The sequence below is a fragment of the Telmatherina bonti genome (assembly GCF_933228915.1).
Source record: "Telmatherina bonti genome assembly, chromosome: 17".
Taxonomy (NCBI): Eukaryota; Metazoa; Chordata; class Actinopteri; order Atheriniformes; family Telmatherinidae; genus Telmatherina; species Telmatherina bonti.
In genome coordinates, this window is record NC_136615.1 from 33,553,297 (window position 1) to 33,572,412 (window position 19,116).

Consider the following 19,116-nt stretch of genomic DNA (forward strand, 5'->3'; position numbering starts at 1 on the left):
TGTACCATGAACACCGTAGTTTAGAGGTGTGGCGGCCCCTCAAAAAGAAAAAAATCTCGGAAAAACGTTTTTTCAGGAAAAAGTGACGCGTAAAACTACTCTTTTTTTATACGGAAGCGTAGAGTTGTCATCCTCATAAAAAAAAAGTTTGGGCCTTATCACGTTATAACGTGATATGTTTTATTGTAAAAACGTGAAACGTATCACGTTATAACGTGATAGTTTTATTGTAAAAACGTGAAACGTATCACGTTATAACGTGATATGTTTTATTGTAAATACGTGAAACGTATCACCTTACAACGTGATAGTTTTATTGTAAAAACGTGAAACGTATCACGTTATAACGTGATATGTTTTATTGTAAAAACGTGAAACGTATCACGTTATTGTAAAAACGTGAAACGTATCACGTCATAACGTGATAGTTTTATTGTAAAAACGTGAAACGTATCACGTTATAACGTGATAGTTTTATTGTAAAAACGTGAAACGAATCACGTTATAACGTGATAGTTTTATTGTAAAAACGTGAAACGTATCACGTTATAACGTGATATGTTTTATTGTAAATACGTGAAACGTATCACCTTACAACGTGATAGTTTTATTGTAAAAACGTGAAACGTATCACGTTATAACGTGATATGTTTTATTGTAAAAACGTGAAACGTATCACGTTATTGTAAAAACGTGAAACGTATCACGTCATAACGTGATAGTTTTATTGTAAAAACGTGAAACGTATCACGTCATAACGTGATAGTTTTATTGTAAAAACGTGAAACGTATCACGTTATAACGTGATAGTTTTATTGTAAAAACGTGAAACGTATCACGTTACAACGTGATATGTTTTATTGTAAAAATGTATAACCAATTGAACGTTGGAGGGATTATATCTCTCAGCTGGCCCGGGAGCGCCTTGGGATCCCCCCCGCAGAGTTGGCAAATGTGGCTGCGGAGCGGGAAGTCTGGGCTTCCCTGCTTAGGCTGCTGCCTCCGCGACCAGAACCCCGATAAGCGGTAGAGGAGGGATGGATAGATGGCACTTGGATGCACCTAAGATGATGTTTGCATTCTTAGCGATTCTCATGCCACTCAAGTTTCAATTAGAAATGATGCCATGTCATGGGTATCAGACGCATTTTTCCTTCTGTGCAGACCCATGACTTTTAAAACTGTCTTTACACTACGCATATTTATTACAATGTGATCCAAAGCGTTCCAAAGCACCATAATTTCACAATGTCTCAATGCAAGTATGGAGAAAATCTCTATCAAATCCTGTAAATGAGCCATTTGTGACCTCCTGTCCACCCCACGCACAATTTCCTTGTCTTAAGTCGAAAATGACCAAGTTCACGTTGTCAGATACATGATATGTTTCACGTTTTTACAATAAAATTATCACGTTATAAAGTGATAAGGCCCAAACTTTTTTTTTTTTTTTTATGAGGATGACAGCTCTCCGTGTCTGTAATTTTACACCAAAAATCCATCAGTATATTTGTTTATTGTCGCATCATTTCTGCTCTTTGGTTTCAGGCAGGAAGAGTTATGAAATGACTAAACCAGAGGTGCTCAAGTTCGGTCCTCAGGAACCACCATCCTCCAACTTTCAGAAGCAACCGTTCTCCAGCACACCTGAATGAAAAAGCTGAATTCCCTCGTCTGCATGGCGTCCCGCTCAGCCGAGGCCTGGTGACGAGCCGTTTGTTTGATTCAGGAGTGTTGGACAAAGGTTGCATCTAAAAGTTTCAGGATGGCAGATCTTGAAGACCGAACTGGACTAAACCAGTACTGGCACACAGACCAGTTAGAGACAGGCTCATAGACATATAGATATATATGTTTACTATGTCTATGTTCCGGCTAAAGTTAACGCAGCTGATGGCTAACTGCAGCAGTGTAGCATAGCTAGCCTTAGCCGAACTGTTGGACGACCTAGGCATAGACATCATATATACATTGTAGGCCGGAGAGTGAACCAGCGTCACCACCATATATGATGGGTCGCCGCCATATTGGATGGGTTGACGCCATATTGGATGGGTTGCCGCCAAATTGGATGGGTCTCCGCGTTCGAGTTTTGTTGCAGATTCAATGTAGTTTCCCCACATAACTGTTTTCTGTGGAACAACGCGTACATATTACACACAAACAAAACACTTTTCTACATAACTGGTTTATAAATAATGTTAACACAGTGAATAATCTACTAAATGTAAATAATAAATTTCACTCCTATGAGGTGTTTATGGAAAAATATGATATTGTTGTTTCACAAAGAGAGATTTACATGGTGGCATAATTACCTCCACCAAGGAGGTAATGTTTTTACAGACTATCTGTTTGTGTTCAAGATAACTTAAAAAGTTATGGACGGATTTTCATGAAATTTTCAGGACTTGTTGAAAATGTAAAAAGGAAGAACTGATTTAATTTTGGTGGTGATTCAGATCACCGTTTGGATCCAGGAACTTTTTAAAGACCTTGGCAGAGGTTTACGCTCTCCGTGTGTTTTTCTGGATAACTTTTGAACTGCACAGTTTTGATACGATACTTTATTTTCAGACTTTGTACAACTGTCTCTCTATGTTGATAAATTAATACATGTAAATAAATTAAAGAGTCAACCGTAGTTAAACGACATCCAGAAACTATTCCCGTAGTTTGTTCAGCATACGGTTTCAATAACCGGCGAAATATTGAAAGTAGGTCGTGTGGTATTGAGCGATACCGATGCCAGTATCGGTAATGGTGCATCCCTAGTTTGCAGTTAAGCTAATTAACTGCAACATGTTCCCTTTGCTGCTTATTTTTACTTCTAATTTCTCTTCCAGCCCTTCGTTGCTCCTCTTCCAACTTTTTACAGACGTGTTGCATCAGATTCACAATCAGCTCGTTTTTTCCATGAAATAATAAAATCTCTCCGTTTTTACGCCTGATATGTTGGTTATCTTCTCCTGGGAATGAAATATGAGTTGATGTAGATCTTTATATATACATACATACATATATATATATATGTATATATATATATATATATATATATATATATATATATATATATATATGTATATGTATATGTATATATATGTATATATATATATATATATATATATGTATATGTATATGTATATGTATATGTATATATATATATATATATATATATATATATATATATATATATATATATATATATATATATATACATATATATACATATACATATACATATATATATATATATATATATATATATATATATATATATGTATATGTATATATATATATATATATATATACATATATATATATGTATGTATGTATATATAAAGATCTACATCAACTCATATTTCATTTTTCATAAGCTAATTAACTGCAACATGTTCCCTTTGCTGCTTATTTTTACTTCTAATTTCTCTTCCAGCCCTTCGTTGCTCCTCTTCCAACTTTTTACAGACGTGTTGCATCAGATTCACAATCAGCTCGTTTTTTCCATGAAATAATAAAATCTCTCCGTTTTTACGCCTGATATGTTGGTTATCTTCTCCTGGGAATGAAATATGAGTTGATGTAGATCTTTATATATACATACATATATATATATATATATGTGTATATATATGTATATGTATATGTATATATATATATATATATGTATTCTCAGAGACTTTTTGGGTTGTACAGGAAATGTTTTTTGTTTTAAAGTATGTTTAATGTCTTTTGACCAGGTGGGACTACCCTCCAATAACATGCAGGGAAGATGTCCGGTGTGCTAATGAAGGCGTCTGCAACGACGGGCTGTGGGGAGCTAACTGTACATGCATGCCTGGTTTCACAGGAAGCAGGTAACAGCTCTCTTCATGTGTTGTGTTTTACACAGACCAGCTCATGTTCTGCTTTACTTCTCTTGTTTTGCCTCTTTAAGAAGTTTAAGGTTCTTATCTTCCCAGTCACCAGCAGGTGGAAATGGGATGAAATGATCATTGACTTTTGTAATTAATGTTGTGCCATATAAATGAATCAACCTGAACTGGGATGAGAGGAAGGGTGTGATGTTTGGAAGCTGGAGCAGGTGTTAAAAGGTCCACACTCATAAACACTCAACCAGTGCTTCCTGTTATGACTTGAATCAGTGTTTTTCTCTAAATATGGCTTAATTTAAAAGGGAAATAAACAATCAGAAGTATCTTTTTACCATTGTTAGGTCTACCAAACACACCTTTACTGACTGTTTCTGACCTTTTACTTGTTTCTTACAGGTGTGAAATGGAGATCGATGAATGTGACTCGAACCCATGCCAGAATGGAGGTTCCTGTTTGGATCGATTCAATATGTTTGTCTGTGAATGTCCGCCTGGATACAGCGGTCCAACCTGTGACGCCAACGTAAGTTTGTTGCTTCATTATTCTTAGGTCTAGTTATGGATAATACTAGAGATCCTCGATCCAGATCCTAGATCCTGGTCCTCCATCCAGATCCTAGATCCTGGTCCTCCATCCAGATCCTAGATCCTGGTCCTCCACCCAGATCCGAGATCCTGGTCCTCCATCCAGATCCGAGATCCTGGTCCTCCATCCAGATCCTAGATCCTGGTCCTCGAGGGCCGGTGTCCTGCAGGCTAGCCAGGTGTCCCTGCTGAAACACATCCTGACTGAGACTCTGTGCATCTTCTAGATACAAACTGTTTACAGTCAGGTGTGTTGAAGCAGGGACACTTGGAAAACCTGCAGGACACCGGTCCTACAGGACCAGGCTTGAGGATCCCTGACCTACAGGGTATAATATCATGTCTTCTGTATGAAAGCAGACACGATTCTGGAAATGCTGCATGGGCTCAGGAAAACCCCCAGAAATCTTTAGAACCACACATGCAGGTTAAAGCTCCATCATGTGTGAAGAGGATCCAGAAACACGCCGTCTTCTCTGGACCAAAGCTCATTTAAAATGTTCTGAGTGGAAACCTGGATGAAGATGTGGAATAGTTTGTGGACAGCATGGACGGCGTGTCCTGCAGACTAAAGAGGAGAGGGAGCATCCAGCTTGTTATCAGCCTGCATCTCTGATGGGATGGGGTTGCATTAGTGCCGATGGCGTGGGCAGCTTCCACATCTGGGAAGCTCCATCAATGCTGAAACATCTGCTCCCATCCAGACAACGTCTCTTTCAGGGAAGACCTTCCACCATGCTGGACCACATCCTGATGGTGGAACAGGAGAACTGGTCTGCTGCAGTCCACACCAATACAGAACATCTGGAGCTTCATGGAAGCAGAATCATTTTGACATTTTGCTGCCATCAGACAACTGGAAACACAAAATCAACAGTTTAAATCGCCATAATTAAGCTTTAATGTTTGTTGTCTGTTTGTTTGCAGAAACAAGCCCATAAACAAGGAATTCCCTGGCCGATGATCGCCATCCCACTGCTCTGCCTCTGCGCGCTGGTTCTGATAATCGGCATGACCTTCATGCTGCTCACAGCGAGGAAGAAGCGTCAGTCAGAGGGGGTGTACAGCCCCAGCTCTCAGGAGCTCGCCGGAGCCCGTCTGGAGATGGACAGCATGCTGAAAGTCCCCCCAGAGGAAAGACTCATCTGACACCAAATCTGACTGGTTCAGATCTGATCGGAGCAAAGACTCCCTGCAGGATGTCCAGCGTGTTGGTAAATACTGCCCCCTTGTGGTGAAGGCCATGTACTGACCTGGCGCCGCTTCGCACCAGTTTCATGGTGTGTGTGGACCGTCCCGGTTTTCATTCCAGCTCCCATGGAAAGATTCTGGATCACATCCCAGGTCTGACAGCAATGGTTTCAGATGATTTCATACCAGTTTCCAGCAGCACTGTTGTACCAGTAACCAGCATGAGGACTCCTGCGAACCTGGACCTGGACCTGACCAACTGGTAGACTGGCTTGTACTAGACATGACCTCTGCCTGTCTCCTGATGCTCCATCCCTCTGGAACAGGGTCTATCTGGACTCACCAGACCACATGACCTTCTCCCATTACATTCCAGTCTTTCTGCTTCCAGGCCATCCGAAGCCTTTTCTCCGTTTAGCCCCACTGATGAGTGGTTTCCCAGTGGGTACAGGGCTGTTCCAGTCCCGTCACACTGTCCATGTGGAAATGTTCAGACTTTCACTATTAAACAGTTCTGAGTTCTACTGTTGTTTTTCTTCCATGTGAACGTTTACACTGCAAAAACTCAGCCTTAAAAAACAAGAAAAAAATACAAAATGAGGTAAATGTTGCTTAAAATAAGATAAATGATCTGCCAACAGAACAAGAAAATTTGGCTTGTCAAGACTTCCCAAAACAAGTAAAAATACTCTTAAAACAAGAATTATCCTACCTTTAAACAAATAAGCAGATGTGTACTCAGTTTAAGATGTTTAATCTTCCTTAGATTTCAGTTTTTTGCAGTGTAAGTGATCACCATCATTCTGGAAGTCTTTCCCGCCACATTTCTTCATGGAAGATGATGGCTGCCCTCCATCCTTCCAGTTTTCAGTGATGTCTCCAGTTTTAATGCTTTCTGCATCTCGTCGATCCGTTCTGTAGTGGATGCTCATGATTTGAGCTTCCCACATGGTTGTTTCAGAAGTCTAAATCTGACGTGGTTTTCCTGTTTCATGCTAAAACTAATTAGATGAGCAGCTTCATGCTCAGATCAGGTTAACAGAACATTAGTAGTTGTACCTGCACAGGAAGAAAACTCCCTCCAGCTACGTGTTACAGGATGAATAGTCTGGAAACGGAACCTGGTGTGGTGATACTGGTGTCCATCCCACCTTCACCCCTCTTGCTCTGCTGACGGCTCCAGCAGGTATTAAACAAACTTACTGGCCTGAAATCTTCTGTGATCTGTTGATGTGTCTCATTTAAACACATCAACAAAAAGTCCTGGCTTTAAAATGATGCTTGAAGATTTCAGGCTTTTTCATGCACTGAAAGGGAAACATCGACATGCTGACTGGCCTTATGGAGGCTTTTAGACATTCCCTGATTCACAAATATGTTTTTATATGCAAGTTGTATAAATTCATCTTCACAAAAATACAGAAACCAGCACATATAAGGTGCTCCGCAAACATTTGCTCATGTCTGGATGTTCTTTTAAAGCAGGTTTTGCATGTTTGTGCGTCTCTTCTGTAGTTTATGTTGCTGATATTTCCACATGACAGTCTATAAATATATCATAAAAGTCTCTCTATCTGCGTGTATTTAGCTGAAATCATCTACATTAGGACAAAGGATGATTTACTGATCTGTTTCATTTGCTCTGTCAGCACACATACTGATTTCACATTAAAACAATAAAGGGATATGCATCTGTAAATAAATGACTTTCACCTCTGAAATATGTGTAAATTGTTGATTTAAACGGTTTGTTTCTGGCCATAGTGACTCCAGCTCCTGGATCTCTGCAGGTCGCTGATGTCTGTGGTCAGTCGAGGAAACAGCGTTTTATGTCACATGAACTTTTTAACGAAGCTGTAAAAACCATATTTTATCATAATAAGCCATCCGGCTGAGAGAAATTAGCTTTGATTCTGTAATTCAGTTGAATCAGTCCAGCGGTGTCGTGGAAATGGGTGAACTCTAAAGTTTTTGCTTTTGTTTTTTTAAAAACAGGAAAAAAAGCCCAGAAAAATGATATTTTCAGGAAAAAGTGAAAGACTATTCAGTTTTCCCAAAAATAGGTAGTTCTACTTAATACTGACTGGTAAAGAAGTGTCTACTCTACATAGACACGTATACAGACTGGACTACACCTCAATCCGTCCATTATGTCCCCAAAAGAAACGTTCCTAGTAATTGTAATATTTAGATGTTCCATTATTAAGATGATGAGCAACTCCTAAAGGAATTATTAACCTGATTTCTTTTCCTATTTGGAGAAAAAGTGTTTTTTCTTTGTTTATTGCAGAAGCAGAATTTGGGTGTTTTGGATGAACCAGACGGTTTTTCCGGCCGTGTTTTATGATGCGCGTCTCATTGCTACTTTAAACTGGACCATTAGTCTGTGTTTATGTGACGTGAGCACCCCTCTTAAACCAGTTTATTTGAAATATACAGAACGTATATTTCTTCTTTTGTGAAATGTATCATGACTCTAATAAAATGAAAGTATAATTTTTATTTTTTAACACACAGGGTTATCTCAGAGCACCCTGCAAACAAATCAACACAAATGAATAATATCCTATGAAAGGAAAAGCAGCAGGTTTCTCTGAATCTCACATCCTGAGCTGCACATTAAAGACACGTTTGTCCAGAGAGACCCAAATAAACCTGAAGGTAGATTCCAGTTTAGTATAAAAACTCTCAACATTGCAAATCCCCTACGAAACACTCTCTTAATATCTGGACTGAAATGTAGATTTTATTTTTTGTAAATCACATCAGATCATGCCCAGATGACAGACGCTTCCTTCCAGTCCATATTTGAAGTGCAGGAATGGAGGACTGGGTTTGTGGGTCCAGAATGGTGCAGGAGGGTTCAGAGGAAGAACAGATCCACCAAAAACTGTGCTTTTCTGAAGGGTTCCCCAGAAACTGGAGTCTATCCCAGCAGCCAGCGGGCGAGTCCACCTGGACAGGTCACCAGTCCATCACAGGGACTCTTACCAGTTAGACCAGCATCATAGCCAACATGAGCTGGAGGCTCAAACCAGCGACCTTTCACCGAGCTAACCGCTACGCCACCGTGCAGAAACACCTGATAAACATGAGAATAAAAAGTTGTTCTTCGGGTTTTAATGAATTTTGCTTTAATGTTTGTCAGAAAAGTCATCAGAAGTTAAAGTTCCTTCCATTCATGGCTGGAAATGTTCCTTTTCTTCTCATCTTTGTTAAATAAAAGAGTTAAAATCAAACATCAACACGAGTCTGCAAAGTCTCCTGGTCAGTGGTGGTGCTGTACGTGTCGTTGCTGGTTTAACTGGTTTTTCCTCTGTAGCGACGTCCAGTGGAAATAAAACGAGCTTTTTATTGTGGCGTCTCCAGAAAACTTGTAAACTGTTTAAATAAACTTCACTGTTTGTCATAAAAACACAAATTCTACAAATGTTTTGCACCACAGAACGTAAGAAGCAAAACAACCTGAAACCAGCGGAACCAGACAGTTCACTGGACATCTTCTGTGGAGCACCAGCCCAGACTGGAACTGATCCCTTCAGTCCGGTTTGGACTAAAAGACTCGGTCGAACTCGGTCTGACTGGTGGTGGCTGGGTTCCGGTTCTGGTTGGGCTGCTGCTGGGGCATGTGGCCTCTCCGCCTGGGGGGAGCCAGGTATTCGAACATGGAGGTATTGTGGGTGGAGAGCATGTTTTTCAGGTCGGATGGCATGGGGTCCGACCAGAAGAAGTCGTGGTTGAGAGCGTCGTCGCTGTCCGTGCGCTGCGCCGGGTCCAGAACCAGAAGCTTGTCTATGAGATCCAGAGCATACGGGTCTTTGACGTAGGCCTTGAGACGGTCCTTGACTTTCCTCTTCTGGCCTTTCGGCAGCTCCATCTTCTGGTACAGCTCATACTTCTTATCCACGCCGGGCCAGACCTGAGGGACAGGAAGCAGAGCTCAGCGTCCGTCCAGAAGGCGAGCGCGCCGCCGCGCCGCCAGAAAAACGTCTCACCTCGGTGGTGATGGAGCCGCAGAGCTGGCTGATCAGCGTGAGCTGGTGCTGCTCCGTGTTGCCCTGCATGATGGGACTCCTGGTCCACATCTCCGCCATGATGCAGCCTGCCCCCCACAGGTCTATGGGGGGGCCGTAGTCCCGCTCCCCTACAGATCCAGAGACTAAAGTCAGCTTCTACAGGCAAGGCCGGGTTGTTTCTACAGCGCCGGTCACGGACCAGACTGTTCAGTCTTTACATGAAACGATAAAAACATTGCAGGAAAAAAGCACAAAAGAAAACAAATAGACACAATAAAATCATAAATAAAATCATAAATTATATTAAAATAACTGAAAGCAGAATTAAGTAAAAGTTACTCTGCAGATTTCATGCAGGAGAAAAATGTTTTAACCTGGAGATAAAAGTTTCTACGTTTGGTGAAAGTTTCATCTGGCAGCTAAATGCTGCTTCTGGTCTCTGGTCTACTCTGGACTCTGGTCTACTCTGGTTTCTGGTCTACTCTGGTCTACTCTGGTCTCTGGTCTACTCTGGTTTCTGGTCTACTCTGGTCTACGCTGGTCTCTGGTCTACTCTGGTCTACTCTGGTCTCTGGTCTACTCTGGTTTCTGGTCTACTCTGGTCTACGCTGGTCTCTGGTCTACTCTGGTCTACTCTGGTCTCTGGTCTACTCTGGTCTACTCTGGTCTCTGGTCTACTCTGGTTTCTGGCCTACTCTGGTCTACGCTGGTCTCTGGTCTACTCTGGTCTACTCTGGTCTCTGGTCTACTCTGGACTCTGGTCTACTCTGGTGTACTCTGGTCTCTGGTCTACTCTGGTTTCTGGCCTACTCTGGTCTACGCTGGTCTCTGGTCTACTCTGGTCTACTCTGGTCTCTGGTCTACTCTGGTCTACTCTGGTCTCTGGTCTACTCTGGTTTCTGGCCTACTCTGGTCTACGCTGGTCTCTGGTCTACTCTGGTCTACTCTGGTCTCTGGTCTACTCTGGTCTCTGGTCTACTCTGGTCTCTGGTCTACTCTGGTCTCTGGTCTACTCTGGTTTCTGGCCTACTCTGGTCTACGCTGGTCTCTGGTCTACTCTGGTCTACTCTGGTCTCTGGTCTACTCTGGTTTCTGGCCTACTCTGGTCTACGCTGGTCTCTGGTCTACTCTGGTCTCTGGTCTACTCTGGTCTCTGGTCTACTCTGGTCTACTCTGGTCTCTGGTCTACTCTGGTCTCTGGTCTACTCTGGTCTCTGGTCTACTCTGGTCTACTCTGGTCTCTGGTCTACGCTGGATTCTGGTCTCTGGTCTACGCTGGATTCTGGTCTCTGGTCTACGCTGGATTCTGGTCTCTGGTCTACGCTGGATTCTGGTCTCTGGTCTACGCTGGATTCTGGTCTCTGGTCTACGCTGGATTCTGGTCTCTGGTCTACGCTGGTCTCTGGTCTACTCTGGATTCTGGTCTCTGGTCTACTCTGGATTCTGGTCTCTGGTCTACTCTGGATTCTGGTCTCTGGTCTACTCTGGATTCTGGTCTACTCTGGTCTACTCTGGATTCTGGTCTACTCTGGTCTACTCTGGTCTACTCTGGTCTCTGGTCTACTCTGGATTCTGGTCTCTGGTCTACTCTGGATTCTGGATTCTGGTGTACTCTGGATTCTGGTCTCTGGTCTAATCTGGATTCTGGTCTCTGGTCTAATCTGGATTCTGGTGTACTCTGGATTCTGGTCTCTGGTCTACTCTGGATTCTGGTCTACTCTGGATTCTGGTCTCTGGTCTACTCTGGATTCTGGTCTCTGGTCTACTCTGGATTCTGGTCTACTCTGGTCTACTCTGGTCTTCTCTGGTCTTCTCTGGTCTCTGGTCTACTCTGGTCTACTCTGGTCTCTGGTCTCTGGTCTCTGGTCTACTCTGGTGTACTCTGGTGTACTCTGGTGTACTCTGGTGTACTCTGGATTCTGGTCTCTGGTCTACTCTGGTCTCTGGTCTACTCTGGTCTCTGGTCTACTCTAGGCTACTCTAGTCTCTGGTCTACTCTGGTCTCTGGTCTACTCTGGTCTCTGGTCTACTCTGGTCTCTGGTCTACTCTGGATTCTGGTCTACTCTGGATTCTGGTCTACTCTGGATTCTGGTCTACTCTGGTCTCTGGTCTACTCTGGATTCTGGTCTACTCTGGATTCTGGTCTACTCTGGATTCTGGTCTACTCTGGATTCTGGTCTACGCTGGTCTCTGGTCTACGCTGGTCTCTGGTCTCTGGTCTACGCTGGTCTCTGGTCTACTCTGGATTCTGGTCTACGCTGGTCTCTGGTCTACTCTGGATTCTGGTCTCTGGTCTACTCTGGATTCTGGTCTCTGGTCTACGCTGGTCTCTGGTCTACTCTGGATTCTGGTCTCTGGTCTACTCTGGTCTCTGGTCTACTCTGGTCTCTGGTCTACTCTGGATTCTGGTCTACTCTGGATTCTGGTCTACTCTGGATTCTGGTCTCTGGTCTACTCTGGATTCTGGTCTCTGGTCTACTCTGGATTCTGGTCTACTCTGGATTCTGGTCTACTCTGGATTCTGGTCTACTCTGGATTCTGGTCTCTGGTCTACTCTGGATTCTGGTCTCTGGTCTACTCTGGTCTCTGGTCTACTCTGGTGTACTCTGGTCTCTGGTCTACTCTGGTGTACTCTGGTGTACTCTGGTGTACTCTGGTGTACTCTGGTCTCTGGTCTACTCTGGTCTCTGGTCTACTCTGGTCTACTCTGGTCTCTGGTCTACTCTGGTCTGCTCTGGTCTCTGGTCTACTCTGGTCTCTGGTCTACTCTGGTCTACTCTAGGCTACTCTAGGCTACTCTAGTCTCTGGTCTACTCTGGTCTCTGGTCTACTCTGGTCTCTGGTCTACTCTGGATTCTGGTCTCTGGTCTACTCTGGTCTCTGGTCTACTCTGGATTCTGGTCTCTGGTCTACTCTGGATTCTGGTCTCTGGTCTACGCTGGTCTCTGGTCTACTCTGGATTCTGGTCTCTGGTCTACGCTGGTCTCTGGTCTACTCTGGATTCTGGTCTCTGGTCTACGCTGGTCTCTGGTCTACTCTGGATTCTGGTCTCTGGTCTACTCTGGTCTCTGGTCTACTCTGGTCTCTGGTCTACTCTGGATTCTGGTCTCTGGTCTACTCTGGATTCTGGTCTCTGGTCTACTCTGGATTCTGGTCTCTGGTCTACTCTGGATTCTGGTCTCTGGTCTACTCTGGTCTCTGGTCTCTGGTCTACTCTGGTCTCTGGTCTACTCTGGTCTCTGGTCTACTCTGGTCTCTGGTCTACTCTGGATTCTGGTCTCTGGTCTACTCTGGATTCTGGTCTCTGGTCTACTCTGGTCTCTGGTCTACTCTGGATTCTGGTCTCTGGTCTACTCTGGATTCTGGTCTCTGGTCTACTCTGGATTCTGGTCTCTGGTCTACTCTGGATTCTGGTCTCTGGTCTACTCTGGATTCTGGTCTCTGGTCTACTCTGGATTCTGGTCTCTGGTCTACTCTGGATTCTGGTCTCTGGTCTACTCTGGTCTCTGGTCTACTCTGGATTCTGGTCTACTCTGGATTCTGGTCTACTCTGGATTCTGGTCTACTCTGGATTCTGGTCTCTGGTCTACTCTGGATTCTGGTCTACTCTGGATTCTGGTCTACTCTGGATTCTGGTCTACTCTGGATTCTGGTCTCTGGTCTAATCTGGATTCTGGTCTACTCTGGATTCTGGTCTCTGGTCTACTCTGGTCTCTGGTCTACTCTGGTCTCTGGTCTACTCTGGATTCTGGTCTCTGGTCTACTCTGGTCTCTGGTCTACTCTGGTCTCTGGTCTACTCTGGATTCTGGTCTACTCTGGATTCTGGTCTCTGGTCTACTCTGGTCTCTGGTCTACTCTGGTCTCTGGTCTACTCTGGTCTCTGGTCTACTCTGGTCTCTGGTCTACTCTGGTCTCTGGTCTACTCTGGATTCTGGTCTCTGGTCTACTCTGGTCTCTGGTCTACTCTGGTCTCTGGTCTACTCTGGTCTCTGGTCTACTCTGGTCTCTGGTCTCTGGTCTACTCTGGATTCTGGTCTCTGGTCTACTCTGGATTCTGGTCTCTGGTCTACTCTGGTCTCTGGTCTACTCTGGTCTCTGGTCTACTCTGGTCTCTGGTCTACTCTGGATTCTGGTCTCTGGTCTACTCTGGTCTCTGGTCTACTCTGGTCTCTGGTCTACTCTGGATTCTGGTCTCTGGTCTACTCTGGTCTCTGGTCTACTCTGGTCTCTGGTCTACTCTGGTCTCTGGTCTCTGGTCTACTCTGGACTCCGGTCCGGTCTCTGGTCTGGAGTCTGTACTCTGGTCTGGACCCTGGTCTGGACTAGCTGACCCGAGTATTTGGATTGAAGAGCTCTGCTTGGTTTATATTGGAACAGCCTTTCAGAAGGTTCTGGGTTCTTGTCTGAGAGTCCACCTGGGTTCTGGTCTGAGAGTCCACCTGGGTTCTGGTCTGAGAGTCCACCTGGGTTCTGGTCTGAGAGTCCACCTGGGTTCTGGTCTGAGAGTCCACCAGTTCCACCAGCGTGTTAGTCACATTGCCGCTGAGTTTTAAGATGACGCTCCATTTGCTCGGAAGCTCTAAGCGGACCGATACGGGAAGCGGACCGATACGGGAAGCGGACCGATACGGGAAGCGGACCGATACGGGAAGCGGACCGGGACCGATATGGGGAGCGGGCCGTTACGGGGAGCAGGCCGATACCGATACGGGGAGCGGACCGGGACTGATATGGGGAGCGGACCGATACGGGAAGCGGACCGATATGGGGAGCGGACCGATACGGGAAGCGGACCGGGACCGATACGGGAAGCGGACCGATATGGGAAGCGGACCGATACGGGAAGCGGACCGATACGGGGAGCGGACCGGGACCGATATGGGAAGCGGACCGGGACCGATACGGGAAGCGGGCCGATACGGGAAGCGGACCGGGACCGATACGGGAAGCGGGCCGATACGGGAAGCGGACCGGGACCGATACGGGAAGCGGACCGATATGGGAAGCGGACCGGGACCGATACGGGAAGCGGACCGATACGGGGAGCGGACCGGGACCGATATGGGGAGCGGGCCGTTACGGGGAGCAGGCCGATACCGATACGGGGAGCGGACCGGGACTGATATGGGGAGCGGACCGATACGGGAAGCGGACCGATATGGGGAGCGGACCGATACGGGAAGCGGACCGGGACCGATACGGGAAGCGGACCGATATGGGAAGCGGACCGATACGGGAAGCGGACCGATACGGGGAGCGGACCGGGACCGATACGGGAAGCGGACCGATATGGGGAGCGGACCGATACGGGAAGCGGACCGGGACCGATACGGGAAGCGGACCGATATGGGAAGCGGACCGATACGGGAAGCGGACCGATACGGGGAGCGGACCGGGACCGATATGGGAAGCGGACCGGGACCGATACGGGAAGCGGGCCGATACGGGAAGCGGACCGGGACCGATACGGGAAGCGGGCCGATACGGGAAGCGGACCGGGACCGATACGGGAAGCGGACCGATATGGGAAGCGGACCGGGACCGATACGGGAAGCGGACCGATACGGGGAGCGGACCGGGACCGATACGGGGAGCGGGCCGTTACGGGGAGCAGGCCGATACGGGAAGCGGACCGGGACCGATACGGGAAGCGGACCGATACGGGGAGCGGACCGGGACCGATACGGGAAGCGGACCGGGACCGATACGGGAAGCGGACCGATATGGGAAGCGGACCGATACGGGGAGCGGGCCGGGACCGATATGGGAAGCGGGCCGGGACCGATATGGGAAGCGGACCGATATGGGAAGCGGACCGATATGGGAAGCGGACCGATACGGGGAGCGGGCCGGGACCGATATGGGGAGCGGGCCGTTACGGGGAGCGGGCCGGGACCGATATGGGGAGCGGGCCGTTACGGGGAGCGGGCCGATACCGATACGGGGAGCAGGCCGTTACAGGAAGCGGACGACATCGTGGGTTCAACTCCCGCTGAAGGAGCTGAGTCTAAACTACGAGTTGGTTCGCCGCGCCGCTTCGCCGGGATCCACTTCCACTCAGACTGCTTGACTTCAGATTCTTCCATCTTTATTCCTTTGCAAGAATCTTGTGGAGTTCAAACGTCTCATCGCGCCCTCCGGTCGAAAAGCTTCGGCCCTTCTGGGCCAAACATCTGTCCAACCAGTTGCCCCAGTATGCGTCACCTGCCCAGGTAACACTAAAGCGCCCTCTAGCTGCACCAATCAGAACGCAGTTAAACAAACTGGATCCATTACCCGGTCTTCGTCCGCAGACGCAGCCAGGACATGATGTGGGACAACGGACGGCTCTGGATGGGAGAAACGACTTGCGGCGAAGAATCTGGTCAAAGTTCTGACAGAACTCTGGCCAATCAGCCGCCTGCTTGTTTTCCTGCTCCAGACGGGAACAAGACGTTTTACCAGTTCTGACTGGTTTCAGAAGCGCAGCGTGAACTCGGGACGATAACGTCCAGCTTTATTACGACGGTTTTCAGGATGCGGCGTGTTTTTTCTGACGGGCTTTGTCTCAAATCACTTCATTTTTCTCTGTTTTCTTTACGTTTGATCCAAACCAAACAGTGAGTCTGGACCGGAGAATCCCAAACTGGCTGGAGTCACAGGACTGAAGAGGTCTGGAGAGCGGGTCTCACCCAGCAGCAGCTCTGGAGGTCTGTACCAAAGCGTGACCACCCGGTTGGTGTACCGGTTCCCCTGGCTGTTCTTCGCCAAGCTGAACGCTCGAGCCAAACCGAAGTCCGCCAGCTTCAGGACGCCGTCTCGGGTGATGAGCACGTTGGCTGCCTTCATGTCTCTGTGAAGGATCTGAGCCGACACGGCCGGGAGGTTAATGACCAATCAGGAGGAATTCTACCTGCTGACATCAGAAGTTATCTCCAGGTCCTTTTATCACATCTAGTCTCCTTCATGGTAAAATAAACACAACGTAGGACTCATATCAGAGTTTAGCGTGAAGAACATAAAGCTGTGCCGTTTTCAGACCAGTTCTTCCCAGTCCTCTCCCAGTTCTGCACCTTGTTCCTGTGGATGTAGTAAAGTCCATTCAGCAGCATCTGCATGACCTTCTTAATCTCCGCCAGCGTGAACTTCACGTTGGCGTTGCTCAGGAGCCCAGCCAGGTCGTGCTCACAGAAGTCAAACACCAGGTAGATGCTGCCTTTGTATCTGTTGAACTGAGAAGCTTCAGGTGCAGGGAGGGAAACAAACAAACACATGGTTGAACAAACAAACAAATGTCCTGCTCAGTTTTCCTCAAACCAAACACCAACCTTTGGTTCTGCAGATCTCGATCAGGTTGACCACGTTCTCGTGTTTCAGCAGCTGGAGGATCTTGATCTCCCTCAGAGCGGTGATGGGGAACTGGAACAACGCAGCTTTCATGAGTAAACATGCAGGAAAACTTCACAAGTTCAGCGTTTTCTTAGAGATGGAGAGGAACCAGACATCAGATCACTGACAGGTTTAGAGCTGGGAAGCACTGGGAACCATCAAGCTCCTCTCCAGATCATATGGGACAGAAAATGCTACAAGACGGAGATTCTGAAGTTACTTATTTACAGTGGAGGTTGATGCTTTTCACTGCAGCTGTAATGGGTTTGTTTTAACTGGATTGGTGTGTCTGTGTCTGTACAACAGCCTTGAGATTTATTTATAATGAATTATTTCTGTATAAATAAATCTGAAATGAACTGAAATCATTACCAAGGAGGAGCAGAAAACATACACATCCAGACTCCATCTGACACTGGTTTCACTAAACTCTGGAACTGCTGAGTCTCTATTAAATAACAGTGAACCTAGTTATGAAGTGAACGACTTCATCCTGCGTTCTTACCCCTTCTTTCTCATTTTCCATCAGGACTTTCTTCAGTGCCACCTTCTTCCCCGTCTGCCTGTGTTTAGCTTTGAACACCTCCCTGTGAAACGTAGTTTATACACACAGACAGAAAATAAACCACCATAACAAAAAAAAGCTAAACCGGTTATAGATCTACAGATTTAAAATGAGATCCTTTCAATAATCATCTCAGTCCAGTTTACCTGTAAACAAGATTCCTGTTAATGTTAGTTAACTTACTTGAAAGAAGAGCTATTTATTATTAACATTATTATTTTTATTGACTACTAACCAACCATTCAGATGATGATGATAATAATAATAATAATAACAATAACAACCACCATTCAGATCATAATAACAATAACAACAACAATAATAATAATAACCATTCAGATAATAATAATAATAATAATAATAATAATAATAATAATAATAATAACAATAGGGCCCTGTCATACTTCGTATGGCTCGGACCCTAATAACATTCAGATCAGTGATGTTTCTATCAGTAACAGCTAGCGGCTACCATTCACAATCCCACAGTAAAATGTTTGCATACCACTCACCCAAACGTTCCCTGTCCTATTTTAGCCATCTTTTCATATTTAGAAAATTCATCACAGAAAGGAAATTCTACTCCATCGTAGTATTTAGACATGATGGCGGCCTCCCGGTCGGGCCTGGAGGGAAACAAACATTACAGTGTTGCTGGGGTATCTATGAAAACATTAGGGCTACAGACAACATATAATCAGATAAAATAAATGTTAAATACCACAACAGTGACATAATTTAACTGATAAAGTGTTATAGTCTTACTTTTCAGCCCCACCGGCGTTACTTGCTTTCTCCCGTTGCATGTCTGGCTTCTTCTTCTTCTTCTTGTTTTTGTTCGTGTTCTTCTTTTTCTTCTTCTATTCCTCCGCAACGATATGGTGTGTTACCGCCACCAGGTGGTACGGAAACGAAACACCTTCATACATACACACACACACACACACACACATATATACATATATATATATATATATATATATATATATATATATATATATATATATATATATATATATATATATATATATATATATATATATATATGTGTGTGTGTGTGTGTGTGTGTGTGTGTGTGTGTGTGTGTGTGTATGTATGAAGGTGTTTCGTTTCCGTACCACCTGGTGGCGGTAACACACCATATCGTTGCGGAGGAACGATATGTATATATATATATATATATATATATATATATATATATATATATATATATATATATATATATATATATATATATATATATATCTATATATATATATATATATATATATATATATATATATAGATATAGATAGATATATATAGATATATATGTTCCGCTGCCCATTGTGTTTATGACCACTAGTACGCACAAACTAGTCACCAGAATTTCTCAATAAAAACGTGCTTTTGACAGTTAAAAAAAAAAAAGCTCATCAACAATGTTGATACCAGACAAATTTTTATTTATTTATTATTTTTCTTAATTTTTTAAAAATTGTTATTTTTAAGTTTTTTCCAGACAGATGATAATT

At 45.0% G+C, this 19,116-nt stretch overlaps 2 protein-coding genes across 2 annotated transcripts in view; one reads left to right on the forward strand and one right to left on the reverse strand.

Moving 5' to 3' along the window:
- Positions 1–5,609, forward strand: part of crb2a (crumbs cell polarity complex component 2a) — a gene marked incomplete at both ends in the record, with an annotated part of 47,222 nt that extends 41,613 nt beyond the window's left edge. The window contains 3 exons of the mRNA XM_079257273.1: positions 3,741–3,857; positions 4,272–4,398; positions 5,388–5,609. Of these exons, the coding sequence (XP_079113399.1) occupies positions 3,741–3,857; positions 4,272–4,398; positions 5,388–5,609 (466 nt within the window). The remainder of the gene's footprint in view (positions 1–3,740; positions 3,858–4,271; positions 4,399–5,387) is intronic.
- A 2,628-nt stretch (positions 5,610–8,237) lies between these two features.
- On the reverse strand, positions 8,238–18,458 carry cdk9 (cyclin-dependent kinase 9 (CDC2-related kinase)). Its single transcript, XM_079257077.1, has 8 exons — positions 18,368–18,458; positions 18,115–18,228; positions 17,543–17,624; positions 16,977–17,067; positions 16,722–16,888; positions 16,341–16,512; positions 9,647–9,795; positions 8,238–9,570 (listed from the first exon to the last, which is right to left on the reverse strand). Exons 1-8 carry the CDS (start codon positions 18,406–18,408, stop codon positions 9,205–9,207), a joined length of 1,182 nt encoding a protein of 393 aa, XP_079113203.1. The 5' UTR covers positions 18,409–18,458; the 3' UTR covers positions 8,238–9,204.
- Positions 18,459–19,116: the final 658 nt, after the last annotated feature.